Below are 14,945 nucleotides of genomic sequence, written 5' to 3'. Positions count from 1 at the left end.
CTCATGATTTCAAGGTCATGGGATCAAATCCGACTATGGGCTCTTTGGGGTGAGGTTTCCCTTACCATCCCCCCTCCCTCCAAGAAGTGTGACCTGCAAACCTAGCTGCACTAGTACAGAAAAGGCAATTTGCGTCGGATGTGAGGCGCCTATTTGCGTCGGACTTTGGTGCGACGCCAAAGCCCTCGACGCAAATGACTCAAAAACGATCTGCGTCGTATGCGGAAACGACGCAAATGGTTCACCTATTTGCGTCGCACCTGTATACGGTGCGACGCAAGTGGATCTTGCCAGCCAAAATCACCAAGAAAAAATTGTAATTTGCGTCGCACATCGCCTGGGGTGCGACGCAGATGAGTAATTTGCGTCGCACCTTGGGCCACGTGCGACGCAAATTGCAATTTTTTTAAAAAAAAAAATTTTTTTTTTTATTAAAAAAACTAACAAATGCCAGAAATTCTACACAAATTCCATCATGAATCAACAATAACGAATGCAGTAATTGAAAAGGAAATGAATACTGTACAAAAAACTAATAACAATACAAACTACAAAGGTAATGGACTATGGAGATGTAAGAGATAGAGGATTGAAAATCAAATAAAACTAATAACAATACTGTACAAAAATTCGACCAGATCTGGAAAAATAAAAACGAAAATGCTTCGAATTTTAGAACATATATATTACAATAATTCATAAAAACAAATCTATCAATATAGTTAAAAAAAATGTTGGAGCTTCCTTCACATCTTGATCTTCCTTCTCGTTGTTATACTTCGAACACATCTGGAATTCACGAAAATTAAAAAAACGAAGATTTCAAACAACATCTGAAAAAATGAAAAAATTGCGAAAAATTAAAACAGGCGAATAACAAGAAAAAAAAAGAAGTTACCTGGAGATTTTAGGATGAAAAAATGAGTTCTTCGAAAAATTCACGGAAATCTTCGAAAAATTCACGGAAATGAAAAAACGAGGTCTTCAAACAAGATCTGAATTCTGAAAAAAATGACAAATTACGAAAAATTAAAACAGGTGAATAAAAACAAGAAAAAGAAAAAGAAAAAAAATAAGTTACCTGAAGATTCGTTCGTCCGCTGAAGATTCGTCAGTTGTTCGAAGTGTTGTTGCTGGTGTTAGTGTCGTCGACGCTGAAGATCGCTCACTGAAGGTCATGGCGTCGAAGTTTCGATCGGCGGTTGATGCGAACTGAAGCAGATCGTCGGACGAAAGTGAGAGACAAAGAGAGGGACGAAAGTGAGAGAGAAAGTGAGAGAGAAAGAGAGGGAGGCGGGTTGAGAGGGACGAAAGGGAGAGAGAAAGAGAGGGAGGCGGGTTGAGAGGGACGAAAGGGAGGCGGGTTGGTTTTGAAGCTTTAGGGTTTTGAGTAATGTTAAGAGGGGCGCTGGTTATGGGGTTAGAAATAAATTGGGCTTTTGGGCTGATCTGCGTCGGATGGGCTAAGGGGTCCGACGCAGATTACTTTGTTTTGTGCGTCGCACCATGACCTTCATGCGACGCACATAGATGATTTGCATCGCACAATATTTAGATACGACGCACATAGTTCGTCTTATGCGTCGATTCATTGTTACATGCGACGCAAATAGTATATTTGCATCGTTTCCGTGTTTGTGCGACGCAAATGGGCCGACGCAAATTGACCTTTTTCTACTAGTGCTGGTTATACCTGTGCGAGATGCCAGTTTAGTAAGCTCTTTCATCTTACCACCTTAAAAAAAATTGAACATCGTTATGTTAAGCTTTTAAAAAAAACCATTAAAAACTAAAAGATGGTAGGAATTATAGATGTAAAGTGTTTGAAAATGTAGTTGATGTACACCTTTTTATAATGGCACTAGTTATTAGGCTCGGGCTATGCCCCGAGTAAGAAAAAATTTCATTTATTAATATAATACTTTATGATAGTAACACTAGATACAACTTAGCCTAGTGGTTAAGACTTTAATATATGCACTTGAGGTCTCGAGATCAAACCTTATACTACGCAATTTCAAAAAAAAATTATCGACATAGATTACATGAATTAAAACTCCCTAGGGATAGCGCCACGTGGCACAGTTTCTTGTTTATGCACGCCTTTTAATATATTTGTATAGATGTTGACAAACTGATTTATCAAAAATAGTTAGTAATTGAAAATTTTTTTCCTATAAAACAACATTTTTTTCCTCAATTTGAAGTTGCAAATGAGTTATATACCTAATGATTGGGATTTTTTTGCCTTAGGTTTATTTATGTGTTTTTAATTTTCTTTTTATTTTGAGATTGATGTATATATCATGCAACTTTGGGAACTTTTTTTTGGAACACATAGTTAGATATTAGAAGACGAAATGTATGAGCGAGATGAATAATCACTTTACTTTACTTGTGGATGTTAGTGAGCGGGTTAAATAGAAGAATCGCTCCATTCCCGCCTTAGTGGGGTAAGAATGGGTCTTGGTTAGGCGGAATGTAGGTCGAAAATGGGGATGGTAGTGATACCCAGCATAGGTGATGGATTGGGTATGGATTTTAGGTTCTCTTCGCCCGAAGCCACCCCACCCACCCCCACCCCCACCCCCAATGTTCTTTTTATTTGACAAATAGCTCTTTTTTAAGGATAATAATTGTTTATTGAGTTATCCACTCTGTAACGTTTTCCATTTGTTCACTTGTAATCTTGTCACCATTCACAACTATAGATAATTAATATACTAAATTCTTCTAAGTATGTAATAAAATAAATTATAGTCTTGTGGGGTCTTGTTTGATTCATCTCGATGAGTACTTTTTTAATTAATATCAAATCGTTATGATTTTTACTGATATGTAATGAAAGATATTTAAGGTAAAAAAATACATTGACAAATGCGCACAGTAAAAAAAACAAACAAAAAAATACGAGGAATTACATGTTGGAATAAGAGGTAGTAGCTCATTGTAGTACCACCCCGAATTTAAGGTCTATACTTATCGAGCACCCACTATGTACACCCTAGTATGGTGGACTTGTTTAACATTAATATGGGATTTCTATATGCCTGCTACCACAACCACTAAAACCATTTTCTTCCCTCTAGCAGAGATGGAAAATACTTTCCAAAATGCCACAATTTATTGTTGAGACACAAATTCAAAATATTGTTGCTACATTTACATTGCATAATTACATTAGAATAAATTCACCGAATGATCCTCTTTTTCGAGTGTTAGAACATTATCCTAATTTTATATCGTCATTTGAGCTTCCTAATGTTCAGCCTATCGCACAAGGTGAAACTGTAGTGGGAAGTTGTACAGAAGTGAAAGTAATTCATGACCATATAGTCGATTGTTTATGGAAAGCTAGACGACGCAGATCGGTAGTTGTTGAAAACTAATTGATTTTCTAATTTTATGTGTAAGCATTGATTTTTTTTTTTTTTAGGGGGTGTAAGCATTGATTTTTTTAGGGGTGTAAGCATTGAATTTATTTATAAAGCTAATTAATAAAAATGTTGTAATTAAGTTTGTAATAAATCTAATATATATGACTAATATTGTATTTTTTAAATTCCAATCGCTAGTTTTGTAAAACACTTATTATTTAAGCAGCTACTTTATACTCTGACGGCTAACAGCTACTAGTTGATAGCTAACAGCTATTACAATAGCTACCCGCTATCACGACCGCTAGTTTTACCAGACAAGGCCTAAGTCTTGGGAGGGGGTGTGGATCAAATCCTGTTTACATCAATTGTTCTTGTGGGTCTCTCCTCACCTCACTGGAATCATCTCATTTCGAAAAGGAGCTATACACTTCTTATCAGTTATCTATTCCTAATTGTACAAGTGTGGAGAATAATTGTGTTAATCCTGAGTAGGTTAACCCTAGCATTCAATATATATAGTGTTTACAATACAATCCTATGACTAGTAACAGACTATTCTATCCTTTTACATACAATGTTATCTAATACACCCCCTCAATCTTTACAGGGTGATACAACGGATAGATTGGAACGATGTGTAGTAAACAAGTCAGTAGAGAGACCCTTAGTAAAAATGTCGGTAACTTGAGACTGAGTAGGAACATGTCGAACAATAAGACCTCCCTTGGCAACCATTTCTCGAACAAAGTGATAATCGACATCAATATGTTTTCTACGATCATGATGAACTGGATTAGCAGTGAGATACGTAGCAGATCCTTATCACAATAGACAATCACAGGACGACGAAGAAAATGGTCAATGTCAGCAAGTAGTTGCTTGAGCCAAATGGTTTCTGCAATTGTGTAGGCAACAGCCCTGTATTCAGCTTCAGTGGAGGATTTGGAGACAGTAGGTTGCTTTTTCGAACACCATGAAATAAGATTCTTCCCAAGAAAAACCACATAGCCAGTAGTAGAACATCGCGTGTCAGGGTAGGCAATGACAACAGTAGGAGAACTGCTGCTATATAAGAAGAGACCAAAATCCAATGTGCCCTGCAAATATCTGAAAATTCTTTTCACAACATGAAGGTGGGTAGTACGAGGAGCATACATAAACTGAGACACCATATTAACAGCATAAGCAATATTTAGACGAGTCATAGTTAAGTACTGCAATGCACCAACCATCCTACGATAATCTATGGGATCAGCAAGAAGTTCTCCATCAAGTAGAGACAATGTTACTCTAGAAACAACAGGTTTGGTAACTGGTTTAACAGTATGAAGATGAAATTTACTAAGTAAATCAGAAACATACTTATGTTGAGACAAAAATAAACCACAGGGAGTACGCACAACCTAAACACCTAAGAAGTAATGAAGATTCCCTAAATCCTTCATAGCAAACTGAGAAGAACGGACATAAATGAATTTTGTGACAAGAGGAGGACTACTACCGGTAAGGACAATGTCATCAACATATAATAGAAAAATAATGAGATGACCACGATATTTGAGAGTAAACATAGACGTATCACAAGTGCTGCACTTGAAACCAATAGTTAAGAGGAAGTTACTGAATCTAGAGAACCAAGCTCGAGGAGCTTGCTTGTTTCAAACCATAAATGGACTTACGGAGACGACAAATATAAGTAGGTTTAGATGGATGAATAAAACCCAGAGGTTGACACATATAAACCTCTTCATGAAGAAAACCATGAAGAAAAGCATTTTTGACATCTAATTGACGAATAGACCATTTAAAGAAACAGCAATAGTTAGAACCAAGCGAATAGTAGTAGGTTTAACAACGGGATTAAAAGTTTCAAAGTAATCAATACCTGCCTGCTGGTGATTTCCAAAAACGACAAGCCTGGCTTTGAACCGCTCCACAGAACCATCAGAATTATATTTAATCCGATAAACCCACTTACAACCAAGTAAATTCTTATCATAGCTGCGAGGTACCAACTCCCTTCTGTCTTTATTAATTAAAGCCTTATATTCATCTAACATAGCTTGTTGCCAACAAGAGTCTTTAGAAGCTTGTTTAAAGTTTGTGGGTTCAGACTCGACAACATCAGCTTTTAAATTCATTAACACTTAAGGCTTAGTCACACCATCTTTGAGCCTTGTGACCATTGGATGACGGTTAAGGGGAACACTAGAACTCATAGGGGAGGTAGACAAAGAGACACAAACAGGGGTCAGGGAGGGGCGATTGGCCTGCGAATTGGGGGCAACAACGCACGGACTAGGGAGGGACGTGTTTAGGCTGTCAGTCGTTGGGGAGCTAGCGGGCGAGACCAAAATCCCGCAAGAGGGAAAGGGAGCCCCAGCTAGCGCTGGGGAGCTAGCGGGCGAGACAGAATTCTCGCGAGAGGGAAGGGGAGTCCCAGCGAGTGCTGGGTTGTCGTCGGGCCCAACAGAAGAGTTGGAAGCCAGGCCATGAGGCGCTGACGGGGACCTGGGCGAAGCAACAGCAATGCTGCGAGCTCGGGAGGGGAAGAGTACGACGGGTGACAAAGACACGGGGATCGATGGTTGAGTCATAATAGACACAGAGACCGACGCGACAAGGGTCGGGGTAGAAGGAGAAGACTCACAAGCTACATTGGTTAGGTTCCAATCATTCATTAGGACCAAAGGTGAGGTGTGTGACACAGTAGATTGGGGACAACCAAGATCACGATACGGAAATTTATGTTCATGAAAAAGAACCTGACGACTAGTGAAGACTTTGTTGGTAGTAGGATCAAAACAACGATACCCTTTATAATCTAATGCATATCCAATAAAAACATAGGTTTTAGACTTAGGTTGCAATTTGTGATTTTTAGAGTTCAGAAACAAAGGGAAGCATTCACAACCAAACGTTTTCAAAAAATGATAGGATGGAGGACGATGAAACAGTTTTTCAAAAGGAGAAACACCCCCTAAAACCGAGCTAGGCAATCGATTAATAGTATAAATGGCAGTGTAGGATGCATCAACCCAAAATTCAGCAGGAAAGTCAAAATGAATAATCATAGTACGTGCCATTTCAATGATATGACGATGTTTGCGTTCTGCAGTACCGTTTTGAGCTGGAGTATAGGGACATGATTTTTGAAAAATAATGCCATTGTCAAGAAAATGTTGTAGAAGAGGGGAATTATCAAATTCCCTACCTCCATCACTTTGGAAAATTTTAATCTTGCAATTAAAAAGATTTTCAACCATCTTTTGAAAAACAAGAAATTGAGAATAAGCTTCAGATTTACGACGTAAAGGATAAATCCATGAATATCGCGAAAAATCATCAACAAACACAACATAATAACAATATAATTGATTTGACAAAACCGGAGATTGCCAAAGATCACTGTGAATTTTATATAATGGATATGAAGAAATATGTTCAACTAAATCAAAAGGTAAACGATGTATTTTTCCTAACTTACACCCAACACAATCATCATGAAACTTAGAAGTACATGTGATAGATTTATTTGAACATAAAGATCCTAAGATACTAGAATAGGTATGACCCAGACGAGCATGACACACGTCACCCGATTCCTTAGTTGCTAGGAAAGCAGGAATTGGAGTCTTAGGAGGGACAACACTGGGCTGAAGAGGGTAGACACCTTGTTTACTGGATCCCGAAGTAGAACCTCCCCCGTTCTCTGGTCCTTAACAAAAATAAATTTTTTATCAAAACTCACAACACAATCATTTTCTTGACACAACTTGTTAACTGATAAGAAATTATGTTTTAAGTTAGGAGCATGACAGACAGATGATAACTGGAGGGGACGACTCGTAGTTTTTAAGGTTAAATTTCCAGTACTTTTAATCGGGAGTAAGGTACCATTACCAGCTATAACAGAACTAGACCCAGCATAAGGTGTTTTAGCAAAAAGCTTACCATCCTGAGGAGTCATGTGAGATGCAGCTCCCTAATCCGGGTACCAGACTAAATCAGCTTCACCACCAATAGAAAGTCCAGCTAAGGCTCGAGTGACACTTTCAGAGGAAGATGATGGAATTGAATCGTTGAGGACAATAGGCAGTTAACTTAAACAACAAGTAACGGAAGTAGGGGTAGAGGTTACATTGATACTTGATGTATTACTCCCTGCAGACGACAAATTATTAGTAATATAATCTAAACAAGGCATACTATAGGATGACAAGTTAGAATATTTACTCATACCATTGGAGCGTCCCCGATTAGTATTGTTGTTGTTGTTGTTTCCAGAGCCACGAGAATTATTATTTCCCCCATTTCCACCACCATTACCACGAGTATTCTGATTATTGTTACCCCCATGATTATTGTTACCCCCACGATTTATGTTGTTTCTTCCCTTATTCCTCCCTCCAGAATTAGACTTTGAGGAGGAACTTTATCCAGAACCAGTCGATTGAACAACAAGTAAGACATGATGAAAGGAGGAATCAGATCCATCCTTCAAATTTATCAAACCTTGTTCATAAATGAGCAACTTAGGACACAAATCATCAAAACTAAGAGGGAACGGATAATGCAGTAAAGTAGTGACAATGTGATCATACTCAAAATCACGATCCAGGCCAAAAAGTGTGTACTGAACTAAATCCAGGTTCGACACAGGACACTGAATGGCAGCAAGGGAATCAGCAATCACCTTAATCTCACGTAAATAACCATCTATAGTCTGGAAAGCAGTCTTTTTAAAACGAGTTAAATGTCCCTTCAATTCTAGGGATCTAGCCATACTAGCATGCATAAACCTAGTTTGTAACCGAGTCCAAATTTCTACAGAAGCAGATAAATCATGCACATCCACAAAAACATCTCTAGACAAGGTGGCAAAAATCCATGATTTTATTTGTTGATCCACACGCAAATATTCATAGAATTGATTATTAGGAAGCGGAACACCACGTTCATCAATAATAGTAGCAGGAGGGATGGATATAGTGCCTTCAACCATACCAAGCAGTTGATGGGAAAGAAGCAAACAAGTAATCTGAGTTTTCCACAACAAATAATCCTCAGGAGAAGAGAGAGTAATAGTTACCAGATTACTTAAATTAGGCGCAGAGATTTGCGAGAGAGCAAATAAGGACTGAGATGCCAGTGGTGTTTGAGGAAACAAAGACTATGGCGCAGATAGCGGCTGAGAGAAGCCGGGCGGCACTCACGGTGGTGTACGCGAGGAGGTCGATGGCGTCGACGAATTGAAAAGAGCCGACGAGAAGACGTGCGGCTGCGGCGGGGGGAGCCCCCGGGGGCGTGAAAGGGACTCGTGGACGTGGCAACGGCGAATGATGGCTGAGGTCCGATAGCACGCATGGGACTGGGCTGTGAGAACATCGAGGTGAGGGGCTGCATGGCAGCGGGGCTCTGCGCCCGCGGAGGCAACGGCGCTCCGGAGGTCGACGCCGGCGGCGGCTGCGGGGAGGCAGCGAAGGAGGTGGAAGCATGGGTCGAAAGATCCATCAGGAAAGAAAAATTTATTTTGGATAGGAAAAAAAAATTTAGAAAAACCTAGACTGTGATACCATGTACAAGTGTGGAGAATAATTGTGTTAACCTTGAGTAGGTTAACCCTAACATTCAATATATATAGTGTTTGCAATATAGGCCTATGACTAGTAACAGACTATTCTATCCTTTTACCTACAATGTTATTTAATACTAACTTCAATATTGACGCTCGTTAAGTGTGCGATTTTATGGCCCGGAGAAATTGATCGATCAACATGAAACATTGAAATGCAATGCTGCAAGGTCTATTTATGAAAGGATTTGCCGTTGAAATAAGAACAGATATGATTAACAACAAAAAAAAATCCTGCATCTAGTTCAATCATGTTCAATAGTATAAAGTAGAAACACCATCTTAATTCGAACTCGAACTTGCGCAGTCTGTAATCTATCTATAATACTAGGTGCACAAATTACATTTCAATTGAAAATTTTAATCTATAAATTATATTAAGCTTTCAGGCCGTTGAATATGAGTACATGATCATCGCACACCTTAATTAAGAAGCTGCAACCACGCCAGTGATTTAGACAATCATTCCGCACTTAAGAAGCTTTCATGTTCATTTTACAATACTGTGGTCTGTGGACTGTAGGTTGCCTCTTATATTGTATATTCCTTGGGCGATGCCACCAATTTCAAACAATACGGAAAGATTCAGAGATTTGTTTCAGATCCTTGTAATGTCTCTTCCATTGAAGACCTGTCAGAATGATGGAAGCATATGAGAAGTATATTGTATTGATGTTCCTTGAAACAAAGAAAGAATTGTGCACCAGCTTAAGTTGCCTACCACTGCCTGTAACACAAAAAAGATACAGCCGATTTCCAGCTGCTGTCGCTGTGATCAAAACATGAGGAGGCTCCAATTCGAACTGGTAATATTTTCTTCCTGAATGCTCCGCCACTTCCATGCTTAAAACTTTCCCTTCTACATTCTCCCCTATTACTTCTGGTCCAAAGGCATTAATAACCTTCTCAGGTGTTCCAATTTCTTCAATTGTCGTATTGTCCCCAAGTTCTATGCGCAGAAAGAAGCCACCAAGAACCATGTTACTAATTACTATAGCATGTTTGACTGTAAAACTGAAACACTATTTGATGACAATCTGTGGAGGCAGTGCCTTCAACTTAATAAAAAAAAGTTAAGTTTCAGGGCTCATCAGGTCTAATAAGTTCACTCGGAGCACTTCTGGTTAAGAGAACACCCCCTAAGCCGGATGTTTGTTTGAGTGTTCAGTGAAAGTATGATTTTCCTGGTCCATGATTATGCTGATACTACACAATTGACGCCAGTGTTTCAGAATATAAACTCACCATCTGCAAATCTGCGGACTGGAGCAACTACAACAAACAAGCGGCCTTGCTTGGGGCTCGCAAACCTGAGATCGATTTCTGTTCCCCCTAAGTCAGCAATGGAGACTGGTACCTGCAGTGTGGGATCATGAAGCAACTTCAGGAATATTATCAACAACAGTCAAAGCAAAGAAAAATTTCACGGAACTGGTTCGGCTTCTTTACCTCATCCCAGTCTCCATAAACTTTAAACAGGTAAGGAATAATTGGACTCCATCCAACGCCATGGCCTCCCGACTTGTCATCTGGTCTTCGGTATGTTCTCCAGCCTGTCTGAGCAGAGGATGACAAAGGGGAATGAATTATCGGCTCTTTTGCATAATGTGATTGCAACCAATACTGAGAGCCTTAGGATAAAACCCACCTCCTCCTTCTTTATTCGTTCATAATATCACAGTAACCAGAGTTGATACTTAAGAGTTAAGATAGTAGGGTTGCTTAGAGTCTAGCATACACATAAATCATGTAAACACTATGCAGGGTGACTTGTTCAATGATGTTAACTTTAAGGATCAGAACACATCATTCATAATCTTCTCTGTTGTCAAGACTCAAGAGTTCGTTTCCCGTCAGAGAAATGCCTAGCTATATCCTCTCAGGGAGTCAGGGAGGAAAAGCCAAATGTAGGATAGGAGATCTAACTTCATATTTCCCATATTGATTTGAACATCATTAAGTTCCTAACTTTTTTTTAACCTACATTTCGAATTATACACTTCGGCCCAATACTCTAATAGGTTCAGGATAAATAAGATGAAGAGAGCGCACCCTAAGGTTGTGACACGAAGTTTGCAATCTTATAAAATAGTAGTTATATTAGTCACTTACATAATCTCATAATCTCATAATATTATTCCCTTCATAAATGTCAGATGATAGGCAGAAGTATATATTATTCTATGAAAAAAAAACATCAAATTAAAAGTTTGAAGTCCCCAGAAAGCAATTTAACCTTGTTCATCTGGCTCGGACAATCCAGGTACTCTTCCAGCAAGAGGCCCTTGTTTAACTACAGCCAAACCCTGTTCTGGAAATCCAAGAGCAGTTAAAGAAGAAACAAGTGGCACCAACCCAGATTGCAGAACTACTGATCTTCTCTTCAATAAACAAGAAGAAAGTTTTGCAGCTCCATCATCAACAACAGATGTTTCTGGTGGATTAAGTGATGATGAATGAATAAACTCATTCTGAATTCTATGATTTAGACTATGTTTCTGGCTATAATTCTTCCAGGCAAAACATGAAGAGCTACTACTGCACATGGTTGATGCCATTTGTTGCTCTAGCCTCTAGTATTACAGGAATAGTAGGTGATAAGAATTTTGGGAGAATGTAGATAACTTGTGTAATGTGCTAATTTTGCAGGTACTGGTAGATATTAGGTGGTTAATGCTCTTGTATGTTCTGGAATGTGTGTCGATGATGCAATGAAATATGTTGTGTTTTGAGTGGAGAATATTGTTTGAAATGGAAGTTTTGGGGGTGTGTGTTCCTCATTGCTGTGAATGTGGGATATAAAGTTGAGTGAACAAGAAGCTTGTGTGGCTGCTGACCTTACACGTGGAATAACATGATTTATGTTTTCTTATTCTAATATTTTCTCGGTTCCAAAATTATTACAACACTTGTTAGTATTGCTATTTACTGCCCATATTTACTAAAAATTATCCATATTTTTTCCTTAAAATTCCCCCATACCCCTCCCCTTTCACCCCACTCTTACTCTCTCACCTCTCATCCAACTTCACCTCACTCCATCTCTCAGACCTCCACCACCAGTGTACCACCACCACCATCACCACCACCATCACCACCACCTGCGGACCACCACCATCGACAGACCACCACCATCACACCTCCACCGGCGAACAACCACCACTGGAGCCACACTCGCGCATCACCACCATCGCAGACCACCACTGCAGACCACCACCTCACTGTTGCAGACAACCACTAATGGAATGCGGTAAGTCTTTTAAAAAAAATTCTGCCACCAAAGGTACGATACCAAACTGTTTTTTCGTTTCCTCAGTGGAGGAAACAAAAAACCAGTTTGTTTCCTTGGTGGGGGAAACGAAAAAAAATCGATGGAGGAAATCAAGTAAATTTTTCCGGTGTGTTACGTACTAACAACGGGGGTGGTGGGTTTTTTGTTTCCTCGGTGGAGGAAACAAAAAACCAGTTTGTTTTCTCGGTGGAGGAAACGAAAAAAAAAATCGATGGAGGAAACCAAACAAATTTTTCCGGCGTGTTACGTACTAACAACGAGGGTGGTGGTTTTTCCGACGAAAAAATAACAAAAAACTCATGCTTTTTCCGGCGTGTTGTGATGATGGCGGTGGGGTGGTGGGTCTCACGGTGGTGTTGATGTTGCCTCTATCATGGTGGTTGACGCGGTGGTGGTGGTGGTCGCCGAGGTGGTGGTTTTTGCTATGGTGGTTTGGTGAGGTGAGATAAAGTGAGAATGAGAGTGAGAGTAGGAGAGAGAGAAAGTGAGCGAGGGTGAATGAGTATACATAGGGGTAGTTTAGTGAAATCTTGAAAAAAATACAAACGATTTGTAGTAAATACAGGCGGTAAATAGTAAAGCCCTTTTTTAATTAACAATACTTCTAGAAATGGACAAAAATCATGGGATAACTCACCCTCAATAACTCTTCTTTCTCCTTATTTTAACATAATTATTAACACAATACCCAATTTTGAACTCCCTCCTAAATTTCTGTAATAAATTAAAGACAAGTGTTGTATTAATTTTGGAATAGAGGAATTAATCTTTTGGCAATATTAATTACTAGCGAATAGGAGTACATAAGAAAGTAAGTATATATAAGTAATATTGTGCACACTCAACAACTTTTCTTTCTCCTTATTTTAACTTAATTATTATAACTAGTTTTTTAATCTGTGTAAACTTCACGGGAAGTTTTTTGTCTTATAAAGTGAAGAGTTCAAGAAGTTCTTTCTAAAATCACGGTGGTAAATATTAACTTGTGATTTCAAATTTTATAATTATGTATTGAGATTATTTTAAAACTAACTCATGACTTGTGCATTTAGTGGCTGATGTAGTTAATGTTGTAGTGGATCACATAACCCACCTTCTTTTTTATAAAGAGTTTATTGAAATAGTCTTTGATTTGTCTATTATTCCCTTAGTGTCTCAGATAAAATCAATTCGGACCACCACCGAGACTCAACCATAAACACGTTCCGCTTTCGCTCCCACTTCTAGCAGTCCCATTCACCTTCTACCTTGCCTTCTTGCACTACTAATGCACCAAATTTGGCCACCCAGTGGCCACTGTCCACTTATCCATGATTTTAATTTTAGACCTGTGCAAATTGCACAAGAAATTTTCGTTTTATAATTCAAGATTTTATGTTATTTTCCCTAATATTATGGTCAGTAAGCTATAAAAGTGATAATACTACTATAAAAATTAAGAATACAAAAAATAGATATATATAAGTTTGAAAAATTAAATTTTAATTTGCTATTAACCATATACTATAGATTTTCTAAAGCAGGAGTGGTTAGTTATAGAAAATCAAAGATTGGGTTCATGATTGTTTACTTATCTAAAGAAAAAATGATGCATTCTATTTTGTAATGATGTTATCTTTGCTTGTTCAAGGTATTGAATGCACATTTGATCAACAAATTTTTTTTAATATACCTAACAAATTAAATGGATCCAGACATATTTTATACAATATTATTGACACATACAAAGTATCAAGATAACATTATACTAAAATTTTCAAATTTTGGACCTTGAAATATAAGTGAATGGACATTCTAAAGAGGGAAGAAACACATTTTACATATTACCATCAATGTCATTGGCTATAGTCAATGCTTCTAAACTTTGAGAACTACATGAGAACAACTCTATCTAATTTTCATAACTAATAACTTGTGATTTAAATTTTATGATCTTTGTACTGACAATTATGAAAATTGGCTTATGACCTACATGTTGTACATTTATGTTTTGTAAAATAGAGTTCATATCTGAAAATTTTGTTTAATACTTTTGGACTGGTAATATGAAATACTCTTTACATGTTACTATCAATAATGTTATAACTTATAGTCAATGCTTTTAGACTTTGAGAACTGCATGAGAACAATTCTATCTGAATTTTAAAACTAACAACTTGTGACTTAGATGTTATATTCTTGTTTTGAGAATAATTAGAACGTTTCTTATTACTCGTACATTGTAGAGTTACGATTTTTGTCTATCTACCCCTCCTCTCTTGCTATTTTGCACCACTGCTGCATTACACCACGTCACCCAATGGCTTACACCTATTAGCCACCATTGATTGTTTGCTTCACTACAAACCTGCAATCTACATGTACCCTTTTTTCTTTGACTTTGGATTTTTTTCAGTTGATACTGTAATTTGTTGATGAGTTTTAGTTAATTTGCAAGGAGATAAGTTATACTACTAAATTTTGATCGATTATAATTAAAAAATTATAACGAATCATTAGTTTTGATTTTGAATTTTTTTATATTGTGTTGTAATTCTGTTTAATTTAATTTTGATTTTTAGTGACAATAACTTTTTTTCTCTCTTTTCTTTACCATGATAGTTTTCACGGGTTCTTTCTGCTATCTTTTGTTTTATTT

The 14,945-nt window shown here is 37.9% G+C and overlaps 1 protein-coding gene and 1 long non-coding RNA gene across 2 annotated transcripts; both read right to left on the bottom strand.

The window, feature by feature from the left end:
* Nucleotides 1-575: 575 nt before the first annotated feature.
* Nucleotides 576-1,428, bottom strand: LOC104889098 (uncharacterized). The gene is made up of 3 exons (XR_789523.4): nt 1,082-1,428; nt 899-1,002; nt 576-789 (listed from the first exon to the last, which is right to left on the bottom strand). It is a non-coding gene; the product is annotated as an uncharacterized LOC104889098 (long non-coding RNA).
* A 7,802-nt stretch (nt 1,429-9,230) lies between these two features.
* LOC104895119 (psbP domain-containing protein 4, chloroplastic) lies at nt 9,231-11,791 on the bottom strand. The gene is made up of 5 exons (XM_010681551.4): nt 11,252-11,791; nt 10,465-10,568; nt 10,261-10,372; nt 9,737-9,964; nt 9,231-9,646 (listed from the first exon to the last, which is right to left on the bottom strand). Exons 1-5 carry the CDS (start codon nt 11,571-11,573, stop codon nt 9,582-9,584), a joined length of 831 nt encoding a protein of 276 aa, XP_010679853.2. The 5' UTR covers nt 11,574-11,791; the 3' UTR covers nt 9,231-9,581.
* Between the last annotated feature and the right edge of the window lie 3,154 nt (nt 11,792-14,945).

This window comes from Beta vulgaris, chromosome 1, assembly GCF_026745355.1.
Source record: "Beta vulgaris subsp. vulgaris cultivar EL10 chromosome 1, EL10.2, whole genome shotgun sequence".
NCBI lineage: Eukaryota > Viridiplantae > Streptophyta > Magnoliopsida > Caryophyllales > Amaranthaceae > Beta > Beta vulgaris.
The sequence above is the reverse complement of the archived record's forward strand: the minus strand, read 5'-3'. Positions and strand labels throughout refer to the sequence as shown.